Source organism: Schistocerca cancellata, chromosome 4 (genome assembly GCF_023864275.1).
Source record: "Schistocerca cancellata isolate TAMUIC-IGC-003103 chromosome 4, iqSchCanc2.1, whole genome shotgun sequence".
In the NCBI taxonomy this organism is placed as follows: domain Eukaryota; kingdom Metazoa; phylum Arthropoda; class Insecta; order Orthoptera; family Acrididae; genus Schistocerca; species Schistocerca cancellata.
The window spans coordinates 792,895,053-792,922,995 of NC_064629.1; the positions used below are offsets into that span (position 1 = coordinate 792,895,053).

Sequence of the window (27,943 nt, forward strand, 5' to 3'; positions counted from 1 at the left end):
TAGCAACAGTTCTCCAGGTTGAGTTCACTCTTGCTCGACTTCAGTGGCATTCTCACTTTCAACATAGCATGGTTTACTACTCTGATAGATACAGTTATAAATTGCCACCTTTTTGAACTAAAAAAGTTCAGATTGTTGTGTCCAAAGTTCTTGTTTGACTTAAGGTACCATTTTGAAGGCTGCAGAGGGTTAATTGCAATAAGAATACAGACTTCACAGCCTATTAACCCCCTTGGGGGCTCACCACTCATCGGCGGGTTCGTGCTTGGCTACCACGGGGCCCCAGCCTTTGCAGCATCTTTTCCCTTCCGTGCTGCATGTCTATACTCTTGCTATTCATTTTCCATTCCCTTGGGGAACATGTATGAGGTGTTAATCGAAATGTTCTGCATTGCCTGTCGCTAACGTAAGAACAGTCTCACCACTGTTTTACGCTCCCTTTGCCTTTCTTTGTTTCCCTTCTCCTCTTGTTCCTCCACTTTGGGGTTTGAGGTTCCTCTTTTTCTTCTTCCTCCTTACACACTCATGAAGACAGGCTCACGTGTCTGACATGTAACAGGTGACTAGGTAATGCGTAATTCCCAGCCCCGGGTCGACAAGTAGGGTTCACACATACCCCTGGTACAGGCCAGGCCCAGGGAGGGATGATCGCCCGAGCTACAACCTTCCAAAATTGCCCATTGGTCCCCCTGTCTGGTGTTCAGGAGGTGTGACCTGAGATGTGAAGAATCACCTAAGGCAGCCGTGCCTCCTTGTGAAGGGGCTCCCAGTTGGAAGGAGCTCGCCATCAGAGATGCTGGCAATCATGAGGAAATTTCTCGCAATGAGCTAATCCTCTCCACAAATCAATGCTTATGAAACGTAAACATAATGAGGCTAATGATTCAAAGACACTTACTGCTGCACCACGGTTCCTCTTGGTCTCACATACTGAAGACGGTTAGTCCTTCGCCACAGTAAATCCGTTTATTATTCAGAAAGGTGTTGATGCAGTTGTCAACCCTGTGAAATCCTGCTATTGTTCACAGAATGGCACTTTGCTTGTGGAGACTACTTAAGATTCTCAAGCATGTCAACTGCTTGCTGCCTCACTTCTCCACAGCTACCCTGTTCGTTTAGAGGCCCAATAGAACTTTGAATTCTTCATGTGGTGGTATTTACACTAGGCTGCTCGACGGTCTAACAGAGGCTGGAATCCTATCCTACCTCTCTCACCAGGGTGTCATTGCCGCCCATCAGGTGATGAAAAAGGTAGATTCCTCCTTAGTGGCCACCCGTACTATTTTTCTCACCTTTGGTAGAGTGATGCTTCCATCCAAGATCAAAGCAGGCTACGAAATTACCACAGTCTGGCTGTACATTCTGAACCCGATGTGCTGCTACCAGTGTAATTCTTTCAACCACACTAGAACATCTTGTTGACACCCAGCCAAATGTGTAACCTGTGGTAGGTATGCGCATGAGGGCAACTGTCCGCCTCCTTCTCCCTGCTGTATCAACTGCAATGACGTCCATGCTGCCTCCTTTCAGGATTATCCCATGTAGCTTCATGAACAGGCTGTCAAAGAGATCTGGGTGAAGGAGAAAGTGCCTTACCCAGTCGCACATAAGTTATTGGCTAGTCATAAATCCTGTGTCGTGCCCTCTGGCATCTTCTCACTGAGCGGCATCTTCAGTGATGTCTTGATCATATTCACTCCTGGAGCATTGACATTGGCTTCCATTTTTCTACTGACAAGACTGTCTATCAGAGTTTCTGCAGTGCAAATGTTTTCTCCCACTGTCTTTACATCTTTGGCGTGTTGCCCTTCCATTCATTGAAACTACGAAATTCCTAGGACTCGCGTTCGACAGGAAACACTCTTGGTCCTCCCATGTGTGTCACCTGGCAGACCGCAGTATGTGGTCCCTCAATCTCCTACGTGTCCTCAGTGGTACTTCCTGGGGTGCAGATCAAACCATCTTACTCCATTTGTACCGGTCCCTTGTCCGTTCGAAACTCAACTATGGGTGCCTTGCTTACGCATCTGCACATCCATACCTCTTACACCATCTCAACACTATCCACCATCGTGGCATCTGTTTGGCCACTGGCACGTTCTACACTAGCCTGGTTGAAAGTCTGTGAGTTGAAGCTGCTGAAATACCACTGTCCTACAGCCGTGACTTTCTCCTCAGCCAGTACGCATTCCGTTCGTCTGCCATGCGTGGCCACCCATCCTATGCCTTTTTCTTCGATGATTTCCTTTGTTACCAGTATGGGGTGTGTCCCTCTTCTCTGTTACCTCCTGTAGTCAGCTTTCTGCACTTGCTGTGGCAACTTCCCCGGTGGGTGTGAACGCTGTACCACCTTGGCTTCGTGAAGCGGCCCGTGTTAACCTTAGCCTTCATTCGCATCCTAAGGACGCTACTCTAGCATCGCTCTATCACCTTCAGTTTCACGACCTTCACATGGAGCTTCTCAGTAGTACCTTTGTATACACTGATGGCTCTCGGACTGACCATGGGGTCGGGAATGCCTTCGTCATTGGTGCCCATGTCTTTAGATATCTGCTTCCGGCACACTCTTCAGTATTTATAGCTAAGCTCTTTGCTCTGTATCAGGCCACGGAGTACATCCGGTGACACGGACTTAACAATTTTGTTGTCTGCTTAGTCACTCAGTGCCCTTCAAAGTCTATGTGCGCTTTACACCACCCATCCCGTAGTGCAACGGGTCAAGGAATGCTGTCACTTGCTCACTCCTGGTGGAGCCATTGTGATGTTTATGTGGGTTCCTGGTCATGTTGGTCTGACAGCAAACGAGGCTGCTGATGCTGCTGCTGCTGCCAAGGCTGCGGCCCTCGTACCTCAGCCCGCTTGTTTCTATATTCTCTCCGATCTCTGTGTTTCCGTCTGTCATGAGATGGTGTCCCTTTGGCATCTCCAATGGTCCTCCCTTCATGGGAATAAGCTCAGTCTTTCTCCCAACAGCTTGGACGACCTCCTCTCGGCCCTCCTACCCAGGGGAGGGCATTTTAGCTCAGCTGCATATTGGGCACTACCTTTGTAGCCATCGTCATTTGATAAGTGGTGTTACCTCACCACTTAGTACACATTGTGCCTAAGTTGTAACTGTCCAACACTTCCTGACGAAATGCCCATTTTTTAACCGTTTACCTTCCCACTTGGGTTTGCCGTCTAAAGTTATCGATCGTTTTAGCAGATGATGCGCTGGCTGTCTACCGTGTTTTACTTTCCATCTATGAAAGCAGTATGGCAAAGGCCATTTAATTTTTATTTTTGGACCTCCGTTTCTGTATGGTGTCTTTTCTAGCCCCCTTCTCCAGGTCCCTGTTTTTAGCACTCTTCTCTTTAAGTCAGTTGGGACTGATGTATAGTCGTGTTTTAACTCCTCACCGACATTGTTTTCTATAGTTTTGATTTGGGCACGTATAACCCCAGTTGTTTTTTGCGCCCCAAAGCAAAGCACAAGCACAAGCACAACCAACAGTCTATTGTGACAATTTTGAATTTGTAACATAAGTGTCCTTTCCCACTTTGTATTCTTTCTGAAGCATGATTTATGACAGTAAACACTAAAAGAGCTAGCTATCAAACTGCCATTTGGCTCTATAGATAATTTGTTGTGGCTGTTAGCTTAAATTCACATCCACATCCCCCCCCCCCCCCCCCCCCCCCCCCCACACACACACACACATATTCACTCACTATCCCACGTCCCAGTACCACTGCCCAATTCGTGTCAGCTAGTTGTTTGCTGCCATCCCACACCTGAATCTGTGAAATCGTATGCCCAGCCCTCTACCACCTGCGCCCCCCCTCCCCCCCTTCCCCCGCACCCCTAGATAGCCCACAGATGGCTTCCCACTTTCCCACAAGCTGCTAGACGCTTTCCCCCAACACCTGCCCTGCCCTGCCCTGCCCTGCCCCTCCTGCCTCTCTCCATCCCTCACCCCACCCCAACCTGCATCCCCACCTTACACCAGTACACTCATCGTGGGCCAGGAAAGAGCTGACAGTCCACCGAGCTTGAAAAAGGAATTTCATATCGAAAGCTAGCAAAGCCATGTAACTCTTGTTTGTGTACTGCCGATGATGCAGCACTTCTGCCTTTTGGTGAGTTGTCTTGTTTATTCCTAAATAATTTTTAATTGTCAACCAGAACTTTCTGTACACTATAAAAGGATGAGATGAGATCTACTGGCAGAATCAAAGACTTCATACCTTACTGCATCTAAATAGTAAATACAAACTTTGCACAGATATTGTATAATCTTAGAGATCAAAAAGCTGATTATAATACCTTGTCCTTACATTGATGATATTAGGCAACTTCAGGCAGCAGTATTCATTGTAGCACTTCCTAGTATGTCTTGTTACAGGGTTTAGTGCTGTGTGTGTATATAAAAATTCTGACAAATGTGGGCTAATAAACCTTAATATAAAAAAAAAGTAAGTTTGACATTTTGTGCTGTGATGGAAATATACTAGCAGCGTAGCCGGGTTTCGGTGCCCGCAACATTACATTTCAAAGAACACGATGCACTTTTAACAGTACCATGAAACGTAATATAACACATATTTACCTTTCATGCAGTATAAATTCTGTAAGAAATAGAGGCTCGTTACTTTTATACAATTTCACAGAATATTGTGAAGGCCAGATGTCGGCAGTTCTACATATTTCACTTTGAAGAGACATTGCTCGCTATTTGTGTTTCATGCCTGGCAATTTTTTTTCCTTTTTTTTACTCACCTGAAGAATCAGGAAGATTCTTCAAATTGTGAAGTTTGTTGTATGTATTCATAGTTTGTTGGGACAACTACTAATTGTATTTAAGAGATTTTATGAAACTGAAGAGCACCTTTGACTTTTCTTCTTGTTTGTTGGCTGGTTTGTGTTACCATTTGTAGTCTAAGGTAAATGGAAATTACACTCGGCTGCTGTGAAATTACCATTTCTGGTTCAATGTTTCAGGTAGAACACTTCTCAAAATATGGACTGTCTGACACAGATGATGAAGGAGATGAAAAAGGAGATAAAAAGGATCACACAGTAAAACATGGGAAAGAGAAACCACAAAAACAACTAATACATGCCAAGCAGCCAGCTGTTGATCTTAGTCTGAAGAGTGATGAAGAATTCTTGCCATTGGGAGTTAGCGAATTTGATAGCTTTAGTGGATTTAATGAAACTAGTGGATTTAATGGAGTCAGTGGACTTAATGAAATTGCTGGAATTGATGGTATTGAAATTGCTGGAATTGATGGCATCAATGGAATCGAAATTGATGGAATCAGGATTGATGGAATTGGAATTGATGGTATTGATGGAATGGATGCAGTTAACATAGTAACTGGCATTAACAGTTCATTACAGGTTGAGTAATTTTTAAAAGTAATTTACAAAGGAATCCACATGTTGCTTATATTGACTGAATTATTTCAGATGAGGCTGCTGCTGTTCTTCAAACATTGCAGTTAAGTGCATCAGTGCCTAATGTTTCCTCTTCATTCATTTGTTAATTGTTCATATATGCCCATGGTGCACAGTGTAGCTCTTGCCTTTTGCCTTCATTATATTTCATAATGTTACCTTCTGTTAGAGGGAAGCTTAACAGAAAGAAGTTTCCTCTTTATCGTTCACACCACTCAAGGAGTCCTCCATACCTCAGTACTGGTAATGGTTACAGGGAGACATTGCTGTGTCTCGCCCTCAGAGATCATGGTGTTGCATGAAGTAACTCCCATAGTTGCCATCAAAATTGTCATGCTCTTGGCATTTGAGACAAATTTGTGTATTGGTCCAAAGATTAACTAGAAAATTATCGGGGACCTGGATTCTTCACTGTACTGTTACAGAAAACTGTCATTAGAGTTGCCTCCTGCACTTTGACGCATGAGACCGTGTAAAATGGTCATTACTCTAACACTAAATATAAAATAACCTATAGTAATTTAACTACTTCCGGGAAGACTCAAAATTCAGGCCCCTGGACTGAAACATGTTAGTACACTAACGCCAAGTGGTCCATCACAACTTACACAGCTATTCTCCCAAAAGCCGAAACAGTTTAACTACTCAGACAGTAGGTCAACAGTCCCACAGAACACTACTTTGTGTTCACATAAACAAATGTAATTTGAGAGCTTAAATTATACCTTGCCACTTGCATGTCTTTCGTTAGACACTGCCTCCAGCTAGGTAATGACTTGATATGAAACCTGCCTATTGACCATATGCAGAAGCATGTTATGTTATGTTACGTTATGTGGTTTATTCATTTCATTACATACAATTTTCAAATAATTTGATTTGATGTACAGGAGACATGTCAAGGTTTACAAAAGAAACTTTTTTCACTTTTTAAGAGAAATACAAAAGTTTACATTATATTTTACATTTCTAAGTTACAGCTACACATGTACATAAAATAATAAATGTATTACAATCCCTGTGTTCAGATTGTGAAGCTGTCCTCAATGAATTCATCGACAGAATAATAACACTTTTCACCAGGAGAGTAAAGAGCAATCTTTTCAGTGAACCAATCTCCATTTTAAATATATTACTGCCTTTTATTTTATTGAAAATTTTTAACCCCATATACTCTGGCGTTTGGGCATAAAGTTTTAAACGATGTGTTGGAAGTTTGAAGTTATCTCTGTGGCGAGTGCTGTAGTTGTGGTCAAAACGGAAATTGTCTAGTGTATGTTGATTTCTATATAGGAACACCACCATCTCATATATGTAAAGTGAGGGGATAGATAGTACTTTTAAATTTTTTAACAGTGGTCGACAGGATTCCCATTTTTTTGCAACACACATGTTTCTAATTACTTTCTTTTGTAATACTAGGAGCCTAGTGACATTTGCTGAATTTCCCCAGAAGAATATGCCATAACGAATAACTGACTCAAAGTAGCAGTGATAAACTATCTTTCTGGTATCCATGTTTGTGCCACCTGACAAAATACACATTGCAAATGCTAAGTTGTTCAGTTTATTTGCTAAGTAATCTATGTGTACCTTCCAATTTAAATTTTTGTCAAGATTTAGGCCTAAGAACTTCACGTGGTTTGCTTCTGTGATATCCTGATCATTGCAAGTTATCTTTATTTCACTCCTTTCTACTGATTTAGCTTCAAATTGCATCATTTTGGTTTTAGTTACATTTAGCTTTAGTCCATTTTGATAGAACCAAGATTCAAGTTTTTCTAAAGTATTTTTGGCTTTTTCTGGAATATTTTCAGATACCTCATTTTCAATTAGAACTGATGTATCATCAGCAGATAAGACTGAATGAACATCAATAGCAAGTGGTAGGTCATTTACATAAAAAAGAAACAGATAGGGACCCAATATCGAACCTTGTGGGACTCCTTGGGGAACTGTTTTCCAGTCTGATGAATAATTGGTTCCATTTGAAGTTAAAATTACTCTTTGTTTCCTACCTGACAGGTAAGAGCTAAACCATTTTAAAGCAGTGTCTCTGATTCCATACATCTGTAATTTGTGGAGGAGTAATGCATGGTTCACTGAATCAAAAGCTTTAGTCAGATCACAGAATATACCTGTGACCTTTCTACCCTTATCTAATGTGGAGCATATTTTTTGGATAAACTCATTTATAGCATTCGCAGTGTTTTTACCCTGTTGGAATCCGAACTGGTTTTTAAAAATTATATCATTTACAGTAAGAAAGTTGTTAATTTGTTTTGCTGCAATCTTTTCAAACACTTTAGAGAAGACCGGCAAGAGAGAGATAGGGCGGTAATTCCCCATATCTTCTGTCGATCCTTTCTTGAATAGAGGTTTGATCTCACCATATTTCAATACCTCTGGAAAGCATCCCTGTTCATAAGATTGATTTATAATAGTTGACAGTCGTTGGGAAATAATATCATACACATACTTGATTACAGATGTTGTTATTTCATCCCACCCATGTGAGGTTTTGTTTTTTAGAGACTATGTTTCCTTTTCCACATCCCTTTGGGTTATTTTTTCAAATTGTTTAAAAGATGTGTTCCGGCTGTTTTCCAAATTTGTGATGCCCTGATAGAATGTCATATCCACATCCGATCTTACTACATGAAAATGAAACATCTGCTTAGAAAATAGAACTTAAAATTATTGCAGGCTTTCTTTATTTTTAATGTAACTGATCACTAAGGATCACCAACAACAAAGTTAAGAAATGCTAAACACTTCAACCACCATCTCCAGCACAGAGGGCACAGGACTTTCCTCCTACCTTGGGAATGGCTTACAGCTGCCTATTTGATCCTGCAAATGACAAATTTCCAAAATTGTTTCAACAATCACAATTTTTAGCCAGACAGCCTCAGGAGCATAAATTCAGGGATATTTATTGGTGATCCCCTACTTCATCTATTGGCGCTCTTAAAGTGCTACTTACTGCCAGGAATTCCAGCAAGTTTATTGCAGGCAGGGATTGGTAAACACTGGCTGTTGTGGGAGTTACTGGCCTTTAAGTTAACTTAGTATGCCCTGGCCAATACCTGTTTCAAGCTGATTGGGGAAAACACCATCCCACCAGCTCAAAGCTGGATAAAAGTCGAAATCTATCAGCTGCAGGATGCTTTCTGTTGAGTTCCAATGATCCAAGAGGATGACTCCACAGCATGACAGACACTGAACTACAATGCAAGTCACATGTTGCACAAGTTGTTGTTCTTCTTTTTTCAATCTAAGCCTGTCAGTCTACATGTTATAAAGTACAAATCCTTTTTTATTCTAATTTCTTCACTTAAGTTCAGTGAATTGGAACTAAGGACCACACTAATAAAATTGTGCTAGCAGAAATTTTGTATCCAGAAGGTTCAGACATGGTAATTGGATGTCTCTATAGGCCCCCTGGCTCAACAGCTGTTGTGGCTGAGCACCTGAAGGATAATTTGGAAAATATTTCGAGTAGATTTCCCCACCATGTTATAGTTCTGGGTGGAGATTTTAATTTGCCAGATATAGACTGGGAGACTCAAACGTTCATAACGGGTGGCAGGGACAAAGAATCCTGTGAAATTTTTTTAAGTGCTTTATCTGAAAACTACCTTGAGCAGTTAAACAGAGAACCGACTCGTGGGGATAACATGTTAGACCTTCTGGTGACAAACAGACCCGAACTATTTGAAAAAGTTAACGCAGAACAGGGAATCAGCGATCATAAAGCGGTTACGGCATCGTTGATTTCAGCCATAAATAGGAATATTAAAAAGGGTAGGAAGATTTTTCTGTTTAGAAAAAGTGACAAAAAGCAGATTTCAGAGTACCTGTTGGCTCAACACAAAAGTTCTGTCTCAAGTACAGATAGTGTTGAGGATCAGTGGACAAAGTTCAAAACCGTCGTACATTATGCGTTAGATGAGTATGTGCCAAGCAAGATCGTAAGAGATGGAAAAGAGCCACAGTGGTACAACAACCGAGTTAGAAAACTGCTGCGGAAGCAAAGGGAACTTCACAGCAAACATAAACATAGCCAAAGCCTTGCAGACAAACAAAAATTACGCGAAGCGAAATGTAGTATGAGGAGGGCTATGCGAGAGGCGTTCAATGAATTCGAAAGTAAAGTTCTATGAACTGACTTGGCAGAAAATCCTAAGAAATTTTGGTCTTATGTCAAAGCGGTAGGTGGATCAAAACAAAATGTCCAGACACTCTGTGACCAAAATGGTACTGAAACAGAGGATGACAGAATAAAGGCCGAAATACTAAATGTCTTTTTCCAAAGTTGTTTCACAGAGGAAGATTGCACTGTAGTTCCTTCTCTAGATTGTCGCACAGATGACAAAATGGTAGATATCGAAATAGACGACAGAGGGATAGAGAAACAATTAAAATCGCTCAAAAGAGGAAAGGCCTCTGGACCTGATGGGATACCAGTTCAATTTTACACAGAGTACGCGAAGGAACTTGCCCCCCTTCTTGCAGCGGTGTACCGTAGGTCTCTAGAAGAGCGTAGCGTTCCAAAGGATTGGAAAAGGGCACAGGTCATCCCCGTTTTCAAGAAGGGACGTCGAACAGATGTGCAGAACTATAGACCTATATCTCTATCGTCGATCAGTTGCAGAATTTTCGAACACGTATTGTGTTCGAGTATAATGACTTTTCTGGAGACTAGAAATCTACTCTGTATGAATCAGCATGGGTTTCGAAAAAGACGGTCATGTGAAACCCAGCTCGCGCTATTCGTCCAGGAGACTCAGAGGGTCATAGACACGGGTTCACAGGTAGATGCCGTGTTTCTTGACTTCCGCAAGGCGTTCGATACAGTTCCCCACAGTCGTTTAATGAACAAAGTAAGAGCATATGGACTATCAGACCAATTGTGTGATTGGATTGAGGAGTTCCTAGATAACAGGACGCAGCATGCTATTCTCAATGGAGAGAAGTCTTCCGAAGTAAGAGTGATTTCAGGTGTGCCGCAGGGGAGTGTCATAGGACCGTTGCTATTCACAATATACATAAATGACCTGGTGGATGACATCGGAAGTTCACTGAGGCTTTTTGCAGATGATGCTGTGGTGTACCGAGAGGTTGTAACAATGGAAAATTGTACTGAAATGCAGGAGGATCTGCAGCGAATTGACGCATGGTGCAAGGAATGGCAATTGAATCTCAATGTAGACAAGTGTAATGTGCTGCGAATATACAGAAAGATAGATCCTTTATCATTTAGCTACAAATTAGCAGGTCAGCAACTGGAAGCAGTTAATACCATAAATTATCTGGGAGTACGCATTAGGAGTGATTTAAAATGGAATGATCATATAATGTTGATCGTCGGTAAAGCAGATGCCAGACTGAGATTCATTGGAAGAATCCTAAGGAAATGCAATTCGAAAACAAAGGAAGTAGGTTACAGTACGCATGTTCGCCCACTGCTTGAATATTGCTCAGCAGTGTGGGATCCCTACCAGATAGGGTTGATAGAAGAGATAGAGAAGATCCAACGGAGAGCAGCGCGCTTCGTTACAGGATCATTTAGTAATCGCGAAAGCGTTACGGAGATGATAGATAAACTCCAGTGGAAGGCTCTGCAGGAGAGACGCTCAGTAGCTCGGTACGGGCTTTTATTGAAGTTTTGAGAACATACCTTCACCGAAGAGTCAAGCAGTATATTGCTCCCTCCTACGTATATCTCGCGAAGAGACCATGAGGATAAAATCAGAGAGATTAGAGCCCACACAGAGGCATACCGACAATCCTTCTTTCCATGAACAATACGAGACTGGAATAGAAGGGAGAACCGATAGAGGTACGGAAGGTACCCTCCGCCACACACCGTCAGGTGGCTTGCGGAGTATGGATGTAGATGTAGATGTAGATGTAGATAAATAGTCTGAATGCAACTAAATGTAAAATAAGTGATGATACATGGTTAACTTCAGTCTCAGAACACCTTCTGTTTCCAGCGGAAAATACCGCGTCATGCTAACATATCCGAGTCATCTGGAACCAGTGCTCCAGTGAAGTAGTATATTTATCCATTTAAGACAAGATGTCTGTAAAGGCAGTCATTTTAATCCTATCTTGTCACAATCAGTAATTACTGGAAGAACACACAGTATTCACCTTCACATACACCAAAGTTCATTAACTTCTATTCTTATCATGGTTGTTAATTTTGGAAACAAACAAATCAACTTCCTACCATATTTTAAATATGTCATTCATTAATATCTTGCCGCATACCTTTCCTTGGGTAACTTGTCACACCCAAGTGAGCAAAGTCAATATTATGTGACGTTTGTGTGCAGTAATCTTGTGCCTCTTCAGGGAATTAGAAATTATAACGAAGCATTAACACCATTTCTGAATTTGCTAATAAAACTGATCATAAATAATCCCTCACAATTTGACACCGAAGGTAATGTCACCAGTTACAGCTCTAGGTGAAAAACTTGTCTCTGAAGTTGTTGGTGACGTGTGTTTGCCTGACAGTGTGTTCACTTCATTCCATATTGTTTTTACTGTCATTTAAATAAGCTAATCCCATATTAAGACAGGTTTTTATTAATCCAAAATATGCAAATCATGACAATTTATAATGCTGACAGTAGAATGAGAACCATATTGAATACTGTGATAACACACAGGAAAACCTTTCAGTACAAATAATTGTTCCACAGTTCTTTACATCTTGCATCTGACATCATCCCTTGTATGATTGAACTGTTGTTATGGTATGAAAGACAGTCACAAACTGTTTATCATAGATTGCTGGTTTGTGATGGGAAAGTACATAGGGTGACTCCAAAATACTCAAGTCCGAGAAATTTCAGTCCTCCTTTCTGTAAAAATTGTTCCTGTTATTTTGAATTTTTATGGCTACTCTGTACATTTTAGCATACTAGTGGTTACAGCTCCATAAAACCACAGTATCATAGAAACAAAGTTGATGGTTCCCGGGTCACAGCACGTGACATGTGGCAGCTGATTTCAGTGTTGCTCTTGTGACAGTTGCTCTCATGTTCCTTACAAGGTGGGTAGTAATGTTTCTTTTTGTATTTGGTATGTTGACTTGTCCCCAAGTGCAAGGGATTTTATATACTCCTGCTGTGGCAAACAGTGGTGTAGGTCCTTCACAGTGCTCAAATATTCATACACCTTTCTTATTGGTTTAATCACTGTATCAATGCCATGTTTTCTGAGTACTCTGCTGATGTGATCTATTCCAGTTTTTGCAAATAGAAAAAAAAAAAGTTCTCTGTAGTAGGTTCTTTGTAGCACTTTCTTCTGAAGGCAGTTCTTAAGTGATAGAGCTCATCTTCCAACTATTGTTGTTCAAATTCTTGTAGCCTGTTCTACCAGTGTTTTGATCACTCCTCTGTGCTGCTTGGGGTGGTTGTCCAAATTAAGTGAAGGCATCTATCTTTGTGAATAATCTTTCTGAAGACTTTAAGGTGTAAAGTTCTGTTGGGTTTTCTAGGTACCAGTACATCCAAAAAGGAAATTTGCCCGTATGCTGGCCCCTACTTCAATTGTGCAAGAGGTGGTATTCTTCCTACATCAGCCAGAAGGCCTGAAGAAGGCATACTGTGATGCCAACTCTGATAGCAAAATTAAAATAAAATTGAAAATATAGATTGCTGAAGCTGTTTTTGGTTTGACATTTTGTATTGAATAGCGGAGGTCCCACAACCAGTGTGTATCAATTTGGACTTACAGCCTGGACGTGGTTTTTATGTTGTTTCCCTATCAGATTAGGTGAATATTGGCCTGTTACCCATGTTCCATATCAATTTGCCAAATATCCTCTTGTTCAAAGAACTTCTCCCGTCTGTGCAGTTTGATCCTGCCATGCCCGTCCATAAAAATGAAGTCGGGGCCAAATGCGTCCCTGAAAAGACATGGTGAAGGAGTGCAGTGTTAAAACTACTTTGACAGGTGACTGTACTGTGTTCAGAGATTTGGAATAGGTATGCTCACAAATTATGCCTCCCGGCAATGTAACACCTGCATACCTCCCAACTCCCCTGATCAAGGCAGAAGACTAGATTTTTCACTATTTCTTCTGCCTCCCAATTATTCCATTATTTCTCCCAGTTTTTTGCTAATTATCGTCAAACATAATAAGTTGTTCTGAAAACCCACAATTTCAGTTTTTTTGGGCAGTGGTCAGAAGTACTTACCTCATTAGTCATTTTTAATTGATAATCATATTGAAGTGTAGAGAATTCAGGAAGATGTGTGCGATCTGTATATCGATTGTTATTTTTCCTCGTTACTGTGCATCTTGTAGAACGTACGCCTGTATTGCTCAGTGTTGGAGCAATGTTTGGACTTGCGTTCATGTGTTGTCATCGTGCTAAAGTGAAATCATTTGTTACTCCATACTTCTGTAATTGGTATAAATTTTTAGAAAGGATGATGATCATTATTTTGTTTCTTGAATCTCTGAAAGGATTTATTTTTGTGTAAGTGATTATTTCATATGTATCTTATTCATCGTGTTCACAGTATTTTGATTGGATGTTTCGTGTTCCATTATGACAAAACATATATAATACTGTTTTCTTGAAGCAATATGTGGAACAGTTGAGGAAAGGTATACCCCCAAAAAGAAGACTCCAGTGCAAGGGAGGCAAAACAACACAGTTGAGAACATCATATTGCACTTGACAATGAGAATAAATTCTCAGTGTGTCATGCTAAGCATGAAAAAATTCAAAAGTGGTGAAGTGTTTCATTATTTAAATAATGAATGACACAGTTGCAGGCTTTCCAAAAATTATGATGAACAAAATTAAGTCAAAAGTTTCCACTTCCTAGACAGTTATCGGTTTCAGTTAAATCAGTGACTAAACATAGTACAAAATTCAGCCATGAGAATGAGAATGCAAGGTGGAGGGATCCTATATGTGACTTTCAGCATTTATAATGTCCCTCGAAAAGTGTAAAACTGGGTCTCCACTGTATTGTGAAACTTCGATAAAGAGAAAGTTCATTTATATATACTAATGGCATCTAAGTAGCCTCACTTTCCTGGAATTAGTTAAAAATGCTTACAAATACAAGAACAGCAGAGCCTAACATCCGTCTCCACTTAAGAATTCCAACTAAGTCATCACTATGCAGATAATCCCTCATGGGATTTGCGGGTTATAAAACTCATCCAGAAGAAATTGCAGTACTCGCTCTCTGCATACTAATTTCTCAAAGATGTTGTGCATAATTATGCTGGTGCCATTTGGAAAAGGCTTGAGCACAACTGCAAAATAGGACTCTTAAACCACATTTTAAAATGTAAGTTCAGAGGTTTTGTTGTGGTGTTTTACTTTTGCACAGTATAAGACTTCCTCACAGTAATTACGAGCATTTTATTGTGAAATAAACCTCTTAACATATTTTAGGATTAATTCATTAGTCAGTTGTTGATGTGATTGTGGATACAGTTGTTCAGTACTGACCATTTTCCTGGTTGTGTGAATGTTTTCGTCTAGCAGTTTATTTTGTATTTCCTCATAATACCTACATATTTCCTAGTTCTTGTTGTTTGAATCTGTTTTGTGTTAGTTATTTCTATAAAAAAAACTTCAGTGGCTCTTGTAACAGCCAGATGTTGAAATTCATGGGTCTTTACAGACAAATGCAGTGTCTCCAGAAAATGAATTCACTCAGGGGAGATTGCAGTTCATTAGTAACCAAGATGAAGATGATGTAGTAATGAAGGAAGCGTATCCAACGCCCGCTGATATCGTCTCTCACATCACAGGTGAGAACATCGCAGAAATGTCTTCTATCTTAAAACTGTCAGTTATGAAAAGCTGACAGTATTTTTTCCTATATATCTGAACTTTAATTCCTGATTTCAGTACTAAGTAAAAGTAGCACATATTGCCCTCTTAACTGTTTTTAAGAATGTGTAGAGAATTATTCTGTTGATGATTTACTTAAGTGAACCTCAGGAGGAAAGAAAAGTGATCATTAGTAAAATTGGTGCAGTTTGGTATTTATCTTACAGCTTATATTTTTCAAGCTTTTTAAATCAGTGGAAGTTTTCAACAGGTAGAAAGCATGGATTTTCTACTGCGTGTTACATGATAAATTAATGCACAGGTGAAGACACTGGAGTTACCATAAATCAAGTTTTTTCTTGTTACAGTGAACTTCCTGGTGCATGCAAATGAAATGCTACATATTATTCAAGAATGTGTGAAAATAATTCGTTTGAGTGTTGACATGTTGATTGCTCTGTGTCTCTGTTACAGACACGTGGCTGAAGCCCTTCTGTCTTGAAAAGGGTTTGGATGTTTCAGAAGAGAAAATTATGTCCATGAAGCGTGCATTTTTCCCAGAAGACAAGGAATCTGGTATGAAATTTGGTGATCTTACACATTCCTACTTAAATGTGTTGAAAGTGACAATTACATTGTCAGTATCTAACCAGCAAAATCAGTTACCCATTGCAGTGCAACTGTATACAGTTTTGAGTTATGGACCTGTACATTATCTGTGTAAGCTTAAGAAGTGAATGTGATATTTTGCACGGTGTGTTTTTCAACACTAATATGGAGAAAATTTCAATCTCACCTCAGTGTCTTTCTGAGTGTTAATAGAAACATTATTTGTGCTGAAATTATATAAATGTTCAAGAAAAATGGTAGCACTATTCTGATGGATAGATCGGTAATTCATGTTTGTTATAGTGTTTTAAGAAATTAACCTTGTTTCTACAGTATGTAAAAAAAATCCATAGTATATTTTCTGGTGTCTAAATTTAAAGGTAGCAGCCTGAACGAAGGAGAAATTAGTTGTGCTTGAAAGTTGTTTTATTCAACTAATAGCATACATAAATAAGCTTATATCACAAAGAAAAATTCTTAAATAGAATGTTTTATTTCTTGAATTAAAGAAAACCGATCAATGTAGTTTGCTCTTCCTGCCGCATTGGGAAGACTGGTCATCCTAGCTGGCTGATACTGGCTAAAACCAACTCATCTACACTTAATAAGGAAAATGTTTCTAACAGCTGCATCAAAACTCAGTGCAAATGGAATCCTTATCCTTCCCCTTTCCCAACCTTCTACCTGCTCTGCTTGGTTCTATATTGAAGCACGACGCAGTTACCTACATCTGCCTTACATGTGAAAGTTAGTACATCTTAACAACAGAGTCCTGAAATGTCGCACTTGCAGGAATACCTGTGACAGCATTTAGAGCGCTAATAATCTTCCAAAACAGCTGATACTGACATCACAGCCAGCCAAGTTCAACACAGTATTGGATTACAGCATTCCAGGTAGAATCAAATGTCCATAACGTGTAAAATATTCATTCTCAATACCTCCTTTCGTTCAAGGAATGAAATTGACTTGTGTACAACAAGCATTCTCTTGAGGCTTCAGGTAACTTGTACAATTGAGGAGGAGGAGGAACACACACACACACACATTCCTGATGAGTGTCATTTCCTTTTGATATACAGGACATCTGTCAATAAGAATGATCCTTCGTGTTGCACCCATCTCGGCATCTAAATTAAGAAACTTCATACAAATTTCAGCAATCATCCAGGCATTCCTAATAATCTAGATGCACAGTAGTGCTTTTAGGTACCTGTAAGTTTAAATTTTTTCATTATTAATAGTGGTGACTTTTCGCTACTGTCACTGTTAACACACAGCAGGGCTCTAATTTTTTTTCTTTGTTGACATTTTGTCTTTTTGTCTTTTTGTCTTTTGATGGAAATAAATCACAAAACATCCTATTTTGATCAGCAGTGAAAACGTTTCTCACATCTGAAGGTTCTAAATTGCTTATGTTCTGGTAAGAGATTCCAAAACTACATTTTAAACTGCAAAACACTGCCAGGATTGGATGCGGACTCAGACCATAATTTATGAACTGCCAATTAAAGCTGAAGAAACTGCAGAAAATTAGGAAATTAAGATGACGGGAGCTCAGTAAGTTGAAAGAGGAGGGGGTTGTTGAGAGTTTGTCAGTTGCCTGTTTTCCCTTCGAAACAAGGATAAGAAAGACAGTAGAAGACAAATGGGCACATATGAGAAATGAAGGAAAGGCAGCAGATCCGAAAGGTGAAAAGGCAAAGTCCGGTAAAAAAGAAACACCAAAACCTTAGATAATGACTAGAAACTGAATCTGACAATAGGAGAAAGTATAAAAAAAATTGTGTGAGTGAAGCAGGTGAAAGGAATACAAGGTTTCAAAAGAGAGAATGACAATGTGTGAAACAGCAAAGCAGGAATGGTTAGATGAGAAATGCAAAGATGAAGCAGCAAGCATAACTAAGGTGCTGCCTATAGTAAAATATGCCTTAGGAGAAAAGAGAAGCTGTATATCAGGAGCTCTGATGGTAAGCCAGTATTAAACAAAGAAGAGAAAGCAGGAAAGTGGAAGGAAGATACAGAATGACTATCCAAAGGCAATGAACGTAGATAATTTATAGAATGGGAATAGGAAGTAGATCAAGATGGGACGGGAGATAAATCACTGCCTGAAGAATTTGAAACAGCACTGAAAGACCCAAGTCTAAACAAGACCATTGGAGTACAAAACATTCCCTCAGAACTACTGATACCCATGGGAGAACTAGCGGTGACAAAACTATTCCACATGTTGTGCGACCGAGCGTGGTGGCGCAGTGGTTAGCACACTGGACTGGCATTCTGGAGGACGATGGTTCAATCCCGCGTCTGGCCCTCCTGATTTAGGTTTTCTGTGATTTCCCTAAATCGATCCAGGCAAATGTCGGGATGGTTCCTTTGAAAGGGCATGGCAGACTTCCTTCCCCGTCCTTTCCTAATCTGATGAGACCGATGACCTTGCTGTTTGGTGTCTTCCCCCCAAACAACCCAACCCAACCCACATGTTGTGCAAGGTACACGAGACAGGTGAGATATCCTTAAACTTCATGCAGAATGTAATAAATCCAAAGAAGACTGGTGCTGACAGGTGTGAACACTGTAGTACTGTCAGCTTAGTAACCCACAGCTGCAGAATACTATCATGAATTATTTTGAGAAGAAAGGAAAATATGGCAGAAGCCAATCTTAGGGAGGTAAGTTTCGGTTCCAGAGAAATGAAGGAACAAGCAAACTGGTACTGAGCTTCTGACCTACCTTAGAAGATGTGTTAAAAGGAAAGGCAAACCTACTTGTATTGAATTCCTGGATTTAGAGAAACTTGTGGCCATATTAATTGGAACAGACTCTGTGACTCTGAGGGTAGCAGGGGTAAAACACAGGGAGTGAAAGGTTTTCATCTTGTACCAGAACCAGATGGCAGTTGTAGAAAGTTGAAGGGCATGAAAAGGGAGCAGTTGTTGTCAAGGGAATGAGACATGATTGTAGCCTATTCTAAATATTGTTTAACCTGTACACTGAGCAAGCTGTGGAGGAAAGCAATGAGAAATCTGGAAAGGGAATTTAAGTTCTGTGAGAAGAAATAAAAACTTTGAGGATCACTGATGACAGTAATTCTGTCAGACAGCAAAGGACTTAAGAGAAAGCAACTGAATGTAAGAGGAGGGACCAAAAAAAAGTGTTAGACTGACTTGGGAATTCTAAACATAGTGAGATGAATGTTGAAGACCAACCTCTTTCTGGACAACTTGCAACATTGGAATTGAGGAAAACATTGAAAAAAATCTGCCAAAAAATTAACAAGGTTCGTTTACTTGATCGACCAAATTTCATCAAAGACAAGCGCGAGTTGGGGCTCATGCCAGTGGATTTTGAGTGAGAATTTGCACATGAGATGTGTTGCTGCTAAATTTGTTCTGCACCTTCTCAGACAGAAGCAAAAAACCCATGTGCATGAATGTGTGCCAGGACTGGAAGAATGGATATTTAAAGTGATCCACACTTTTTGGACAAAGCCATTACAGGTGATGAGAGTTTGTGTTATGGGTATGACCCAGAAATGAAGCTAATGGAGGGACTCCCAACTCTCGCAGACCAAAAAAGCAAGGCAGGTGAAGTTGAATGTGAAAGCGATGATGATTATCTCTTTTGATGTTGATGGAATTGTGTATTGGGAATTTGTACCACCTGGCCAGTTTTGTTTGGAAGTTTTAATAGGTCTGTAAGAGGATGTACAGAGGAAACACTTGGAACTTTGGCGATCAGGTGACTCGTTTGTTCATCACAAATCGCCCCCCCCCCCCCCCCCCCCCCTCACCCACACACACACACACACAGCCTTAAGAGTGACCCACTATATGGCATCTCAGGGATGATCTGTTGTTCCCTACACTCTGTATTTGACAGACCTAGCCCCCATGTAACTTTTTCTATCCCTGCAAATAAAAAATGCTAAAAGGGAAGCATTGTGATAGAGAAGTGGTGAAAAATAGCTTCACAAGGCTCTCTGGACAATATCAAAGTTGTAAAGTTCCAGACATGCCTCAAACGGTGGGAAAAAGACTTGACAAGTTCATTGGATCTAATGAATAGTACTTCGAAGGTGACTGAAGGAATTTTGTAAAAAAGGTTCATGAATAAATTTTTATAAAACCCTGGTTCCCACTGTCCCCCACCCAAGTTAGAAAATTGAAAAGAAATTACAAGCTGAACAGCAACAAAAATAATCGAATATAGTGGGTAAAATTGGAGAATACCGAGAGAATTAGGTTAGGAAATAGGATACAAAAAGTAATAGAAGAGCTTCGCAAAGTAGAAGCAAATGGTCATAGGTTGCAACAGTTACTTGGAAATGAAGCATGCATAGTGTAGACTAGTGTGGAGAGCTGCATAAAGCCATTCTTTGGCATGAAGACCATGATAGAAACACCAGTCATCAGCTGTGGCAACATACTTTCCTTCCATTGTTAGATACTTTTGAAGTCGACCACATTACTGTCTTCCTGCGACTTACAACTGTCATGGTGAAGTCTTGTTGCATTACTGGTATTGTAGGGTCATCAGGACCAGAGTTTCCTTAATTTCAAAATCAAGGGAATGAAAATGAAGCTCTTATAACCAACTTAGCATTAATAGTTACTTCACACTTCAAAATCTGAATTAGGATTTTACAATGACCATCCGTAATCCAAAATGAGATTTTCACTCTGCAGCAGTGTGTGCACTTATATGGAACTTCCAGACAAATTAAAAATGTGGACTGGACCGAGACTTGAACTCGGGACCTTTGCCTTTCATGGGCAAATGCTCTATCGTCTGAGCTACCCAAGCATGAGTCACATCTCGTCCTCAAAGACTTGCTTCTGCCAGTACCTCGTATCCTACCTTTCCAACTTCACAGAAGCTCTCCTGCAAACCGTGCAGAACTAGCAGTCCTGGAAGAAAGGCTGTTGCAGAGACATGGGTTAGCCACAGTCTGGGGTATGTTTCCAGAATGAGATTTTCACTCTGCAGTGGAGTGTGCTTGGGTAGCTCAGACAGTAGGGCACTTGCCGCAAAAGGCAAAGGTACCGAGTTCAAGTCTCTGACTCCGCTGCTTCTTCTTCTTCTTCTTCTTCTTCTTGTAGTGTAGTGAAGAAAATAGAAACAAACTTTTGATCTGCTTTTCACAAAAGTATGAAAGGAGCAGCAACACAGCTATAACCACACAACAAACTGCTGCTGTCCTTTTTCTGTTTCTTAGTGTCACTTTTTCAGCAACACTGCACGGAATGCCAGATTACAGTGAACTGATGAAGGAAACTTAATGTAGCGTCTGTATCTTCAGTTCAGATAACTGTACAGATTTTTACTTTACTGGATAACTGTACACTTAAATTAAAGGCATAAGGCCCTTTCAATGATTAAGTATGAATATTCTCCCTTTTTAATGCAGAAGCATTAGGAGTTCCAGCATTCAGTAAGGTCTGGGTATTTTTGAGTATGTATCACCAGGGTGTATATGACCCGGGACAACCGGGAGATCAGGGTAACGGGAAAAACCCTCGAATTGTTTAGAATTCCAGGAATTTTTCATTTTTGTGATTTTGACTGGTAAGAACCAATACTGTAACAAAGGATATTATTGTATCCCGCTGCAGAATAATACTGCAGCAATAAAACATGAACGGGAGGAAAAAAATAAATAAAAGTGAAAATAAATTAAGTTGCAAAGGAAATGTGACATATACAACAACAAAGCAGTGCTCATATAAGCGTCTGCCAACAGTAAAGTCTGTCAAAGGCTTTAGGAACACTATGCAATGCTTTATAACAACAAACTGCTTCCGATGAGCGTGACGTGACGACTGTTTAAATTAGATTCGTTTGAGCAGTTGTGGGCGGGCTCTAGCGCATGCGCAGTTGAGTCTCGAATGAGTAGTACCTTCTCCTGCTTCTGGTTATGGAAGTGTGGCTGGGCGCCACTACTTAATATTGCCCCTGTTCGGAAATATCGTAGATCCACGGCTGATGCACAGAGCAGTCTGACTTGTGGTGTGGAGGTGGGTCGTCTCCACATAACCTGTGTTTACGTTCAGTGATTTTGTTGTTTCCTCTTCGTTTATTGCTCTCACGTTAAATGATAACAAAATGGATTTTTGTGGCCGGGAGTTATCAAATCAATCAAAATACGTTCGCATAATTACGGCAGGCTAAAATATGTTACTAGTTTCAGATTTTATTTCCACCTTTGACAGTCAAGCGTTAATCACCTTACAGAACAATGAAGTTATTTTTGCTAAAGAGATTTGGCTTTTATTAATCCTTTCTACTGAGGCAGTCAATTTATTTGAAACGAAGTGTTAAATTTCACACTATTGGCTAGTTTCAACTGTTCGCTGCATTTCAAGTGCACGTATGGCATGCTATAATAAAGAACCAGACATGAGTACTGGTACTCCAAGAAAATTTACATACGGATGTGCATTTTAAGCTGAATTATGCATTTTAGTATGGTTCGCGAAATACCGATGCTCCTGAAGTATCCTTTGATGTTTTGTTTCTTTCATGACATAATGTAAGATCTTTTAATGTTTTACACGTATGAACATATGGACTTCCTGCGTTGTCATAGCTGCGCAAGTGTGGTGACGCCAGTTATCTGACGCTTTCTTGCAACTGCTGAAATGAACCTATTTTTAACAGGTCGTGGGAAAATACTGCTAATGGTGGTTTGAAAAGCGTTACATTCAAAGCAGATTTCCTTTTACGCAAGATGAACTATGTGAGAGAATGTACGATGAATTTCTTAAATCACAAAGCGTTTGACTCTCATTTAAAAATCAGCTTTTTGAGGATGACCATTTAGAAGAATTTAAAGTCCAGAAGATGAGACATTTGCATAATTATTAAAAATTTTACTGGCACATTTGTGTGATGTATCTTAAAGCGTAAGATGCGCAAAAATGATCAACATTATATGTGGAAGCTTAGCTGCTCTTCCAACTTATTAATCTTCGTGACCAATATTATATGTGAATGCTATGTATATTAATTTAAACCATTAACTTTTTTCTTATTTGTGTATTTGTGCTACTTAAGCGTGATCTTGCTATTGACTGACTACATCACGTGTCGTATTGCTGTCATCAGCTGGTGAGACCACGTGAATGAGCTATGACGCTTACAAAAGCGCACCTCTTTCTCGATTTCAATGCTTCGGAAAGTGACATGCGTTGTTCGGTGGAATTCAAATTTATACCTTCGTAATACGAAAATATGCAGCTTACATGTTGCTGCACATCAAAGGTCTTTCAAAACGTGTTTTTCCCCCTGAGTTTTGTTTTCTAAAGTGCCGGGAAATTCTACGTTGGTATATAAAACCATAAACATTCAAAGGATTGATGACTTTTACAGTATACTGTCACTTAACAAGAAAAAAGTGTATTTTCACCCAGGAGAAAGTGCATTTTTAACTGGGAAATCCGGGAAAAATCCGGGAATTTTTTTTCCTTGTCCACGTATACACCCTGATTATGTGAAGGAGATAGTAAAGTTTTCGCTGTTCAAGCAGTAAAACGTCAGCATCAGTCATGATGTTTGAATTTATTACTACTTTACTACAGAGTATTCGCAACACAGTTTGCAGGCAGTATCTAATTATACCACTGAATGTATCTGCAAAATTATATCATTGTATGACACACAGTTCAGGAGTTAGGATGTTTTGCTGAAGGAGGGGGGAAAATTACCCAGACTATACTCTTCCAGTGTTTTGAAATGAAAGCACTCTGACGTGTATGCTTAAAGTGAGGTATTTACACATTAACTCATTTGTGAAATAATTAGACTTTTGAAGCTGTTTTATGCGTAGAAGTTTGATTTTTCAAAGAATTTGGAATTCTTTAATATGGATTTTTGCTGTATCTGAGATCAGCTGAAAATAAAGGAAAGTAAATGTTTAGGCATTGGGGCTTATAACTGTGAGTAACATTGAAGCAATTAGACTTGAATTTAAAATTCTGTCTATCAAAATACTGTTCATATTTTGCAGAATGGTGAAAGAATAATTTGAGCAGCTAGTCACCAGTGATTTAAGTGTCTTGGTACACAAAGGTACAGTATAATGGTCTAGCATCGTGTGGTAATGTTCATGAACTGTTCAATGCAAAATTGTAAGTATCAGAAAAGACAAACTCCCACAACCAAATATCACTGTTAACCACTGTTAACATGAATGAAACAGTCAGTCTGGACCATCGTACAGCCCTTTTGCTTCCCAATTTGATATTTTGCGTACTTCCACAGAACAAAAAAATGCCAAAGGCTAAAAATTAGGCTCATGAGCGCAGTTTTGCTGTATCCTAATTGCACAATAAAAAATTTTTAGGGATGTTCAAAAAGGATCGACCTTACTTTTTATTGTTGAAACCAACAATGGTATCAGGGTGTGTGCACTCGGTTATGAGACAATGTGGTGCACATGTGACCTTGTTTTTTTCCCTAGCTGTCGACCAGGGAACGTATGTGACACTCATCAGATTTTGTGGTGATGGTCTTCCCATTTCGAAGTTTTGAATTTTCAGAATTGTACTAATTGTACTAATTATCTGTTTATAGCTTTTGAAGGAAAGCTGTAAAATTGTGGTGACCCCATGTACAAATTTGTTATGAAATAGTCTTTAAACTGATGTCTGCCATTTTCATGGCATTTATGGTCTGTAGGACTCCTGAGTGGTGAAAGGGTGATATTACTGAGCAATTCTCAGTGTTGAACTCCTGTTAGCCTTTGATGGACTTCTCTTACTGTCACTAACACAGAAATTTCTGTAAATGGTTACTTTACCTGAGCATGCGTGCCTTTTGGTATATGCCTCACAGGGCCATGTGGTCCTGTTAGACATTTATAGACCCTGCCACAGAATGACAACATATAGCTGTTGGGGAACCTGTTTCCTGATCTATTAGATTTTGAGTGTGCAACTATAGAAACTTAATTTCATCAACTGATACTCTGGCCATATACTTTCTGGCCATCTTGGGTTAGTGAACAGCCTGAGGTTACTGCACTTGAACCTATTATTCTAAACACAAGAAGTGATTCACTGCACATGTGGCCACACTATGTCCAAGGACCAGAGATAATTGGTGGCAAAGAGGTTTGTATGAACTTAGTCTGTTCCCCTGTGGTGTCGGGGGCTAGAATAGATCCACAGCCCTTCCTTGCATGTCATAGGAGGCAACTAATAGGAGTTTGTTTATTGGGTCAAGTTTTTTACCTGGATCTTGTGACTGTTCTTTGGACTTTTGAAGGTTTTTGTTCTTTTCACTGTTTTCAACACTTTTCCCCCCTCACATTTTTTGGCTTTTGAAATTGTGGCCACCTTTTTGGGTTTGACTTCCACTTTCCCAGTATTACCAAAGTGCAGGCCATTTGCGAAAGGACGCCTTACTGCGGCGCATTACCTCTCTGCTGTGTGCTGTTACCTTTTGCACCTACCAATCAAGTGGATCTACCTCTGCACCTGAAATCCAGTGCAGTAGTCAGTCTCTTGTGGTTGGTTTGTCGTGAACCTTCTCGATGGTAGCACCCTGACAATGCAATGGTTGCACTGCTGTTGTGTGAGTTGTGACCACCTCATGTCAGCCAAGGAGTAGGTGCCTGTCCACTTCAGGATACTGGGACTGTGGGCAATGGCTACTGTGCCAGGTGGCATTTGCCTTGACGGGGTGGTGCCCATGTGAGAGCCTGCAATTGGGAAGGATGTCTGCAGTGAAACAGATCAAACTCGATGGTGGCTGTGCCAACACAGCCATCTCATCAGTCAGGAACAGTGATTTTATTGCAAAAGTTTACAATAGTAATGCATTTCTGTCGTTGACCATGCTTCAATATGAGAGCCAGGCAAGGATAAATGAAAGTGGACAGTTTGCAGAGTTCTTGGTTTTTTCTCGCATTCACGGTGGCTCTTTCGCCTCAATGAAGCCAATGTTTTTCATTGATAATATTGAAGATCGATTTGGGGAGGTTGCGGCAATAGAGAAGATGAGAAATGAATCTTTGTTAATCAAAGCATCAAATGCCAACCAGTGTGGTCTCCATTTTGTTCGCCACACCCTGAAGGGGCCCAAGGATGATAGAGGGGACACTGGAGGTTTTATCCTAGACATTGATGGCATCATTTTACCTGAGAAGGTTAAGGTCATGGTTTGTAGGTGTGATGTTAGGCATTACATTGGTCCTCCGATGAGATGTTTAAAGTGCTGAAGGTTCCTACACATGTCCTCTCCCTGTTCTAATGAGGCTATATGTAGGGCATATGGACGGGTGTCCCATGAGGGCAGCCTTTGTACCCATCCCCTCAATGTGTCAACTGTCTGGAACCACATCCTCCTCATTCACCACAGTGCCCAGTGTTCAAGAGGGAGAACAACATACAAGAGTATAAAACATTTCACTGCTTGTCTTACCAAGATGCAAAGAAAAAGTTTTAAAGACTTCATATGACTAATATGGCCTTCAGTTTTGACGGTCTTATCACAGTCCACACCTCATACGATGACAATGTCTCCCATGACACCTTCTAGCCATGGTCGTATTCCAGGGGCCTGCCCCACAGTTTGGGGAGGGAACATCAGCTTCCTCATCCCCTACATGTATAGCACCAGTGGTTCCTATACCATCAGGTGGCCAGAGATGCCTAGTCATCCTCTGGTGTCAGGGATGAGGACACCAGTCAAGGTGGACTCCTCTAAAGACAAGGAACAGCAGCCACAGGCTGCAGGCTGAAGAGAAGTACAGTCCTCTTATCCTCCAAAGGATAAAATGGGGAAATCTTCACAGGAATTGAAGTCTCAGAAGGATAAGCAGAAAAAGAAGCTACTTTCTGAAGCTTCGGATGTTCAGCTCCCCACCCCTGCAGCGGTCGAGCATGTCCTCATCCCTGACACCAGAGGATGACTAGGCATCTCTGGCCACCTGATGGTATAGGAACCACTGGTGCTATACATGTAGGGGATGGACAAAGGATCATGCAACCGACTGGACCTCGTAGCAAAGTAAGAACACCCATTATCCATTTGCCATTTTCTCAGACCTCACTCCAATGCTCCTTCAATGGCACTGTAATGGCTACTAGCGCCATTTGGATGATCTACATCATTTAATGGCTGCTTACTCAGTAATTGGCATAGAACTTCAGGAAACACGGTTTATGGCTCTGAAAAACTATCAACCCAACTGTACCAATTGCATTAATGTTAAGAGTGTCCGGTGGGGTCTGTACCCTCATACACTCTGATATTTTTCAGTAAGTAATTGCCCCTTACCACTGCACTAGAGGTCATGGCCATCAGTTTCTCCCTGTCAGTTCATATGTGATGTTTATCTACCCCCACACAGACCTTTCAGTTGTCTCAAGCTGTTAGAGTTCATGGCACAGCTAGTCGACTTATTCTTGTTGAGTAATTAAATATCCATAATCCTCTATGGGGCAGCGTCACTGTCTCGCAGAGCCTGAGTACTAGAACATCTCCTTCCAGAATTGAATGTCTGCCAACTCAACACTGGAGCTGCACCCCATCTCAGTGTAGCCCAGGGAACATTTTCAGTAATTGATCTTGCAGTTTGCTGCCCGAGTATGTTACACCTATTTCAGTGGTGCATCCATGGTGATCTTTGTGACAGCGACAATCTTCCTATCGTTCTCTCCCTCTCCCCCACAGACATCCAGAACATGGTCAAAGTTGGTCGCTTCAGAAAGCCGATTGGCAGGCTTTCTCCTTTGCAGCCACTTTTGCAGCCACTTTTGCAGCCACTTTTGCAGCCACTTTTGCAGCCACTTTTGCAGCCACTTTTGCAGCCACTTTTGCAGCCACTTTTGCAGCCACTTTTGCAGCCACTTTTGCAGCCACTTTTGCAGCCACTTTTGCAGCCACTTTTGCAGCCACTTTTGCAGCCACTTTTGCAGCCACTTTTGCAGCCACTTTTGCAGCCACTTTTGCAGCCACTTTTGCAGCCACTTTTGCAGCCACTTTTGCAGCCACTTTTGCAGCCACTTTTGCAGCCACTTTTGCAGCCACTTTTGCAGCCACTTTTGCAGCCACTTTT

The 27,943-nt window shown here is 40.6% G+C and overlaps 1 protein-coding gene across 2 annotated transcripts in view; it reads left to right on the forward strand.

Moving 5' to 3' along the window:
- Nucleotides 1–27,943, forward strand: part of LOC126184682 (nuclear pore complex protein Nup98-Nup96-like) — a 222,623-nt gene that overhangs the window by 80,892 nt on the left and 113,788 nt on the right. For both annotated transcript variants that reach the window (XM_049927176.1, XM_049927174.1), the window contains 3 exons: nucleotides 4,982–5,383; nucleotides 15,116–15,245; nucleotides 15,742–15,843. In XM_049927176.1, coding sequence (XP_049783133.1) covers nucleotides 4,982–5,383; nucleotides 15,116–15,245; nucleotides 15,742–15,843 — 634 coding nt within the window. The remainder of the gene's footprint in view (nucleotides 1–4,981; nucleotides 5,384–15,115; nucleotides 15,246–15,741; nucleotides 15,844–27,943) is intronic.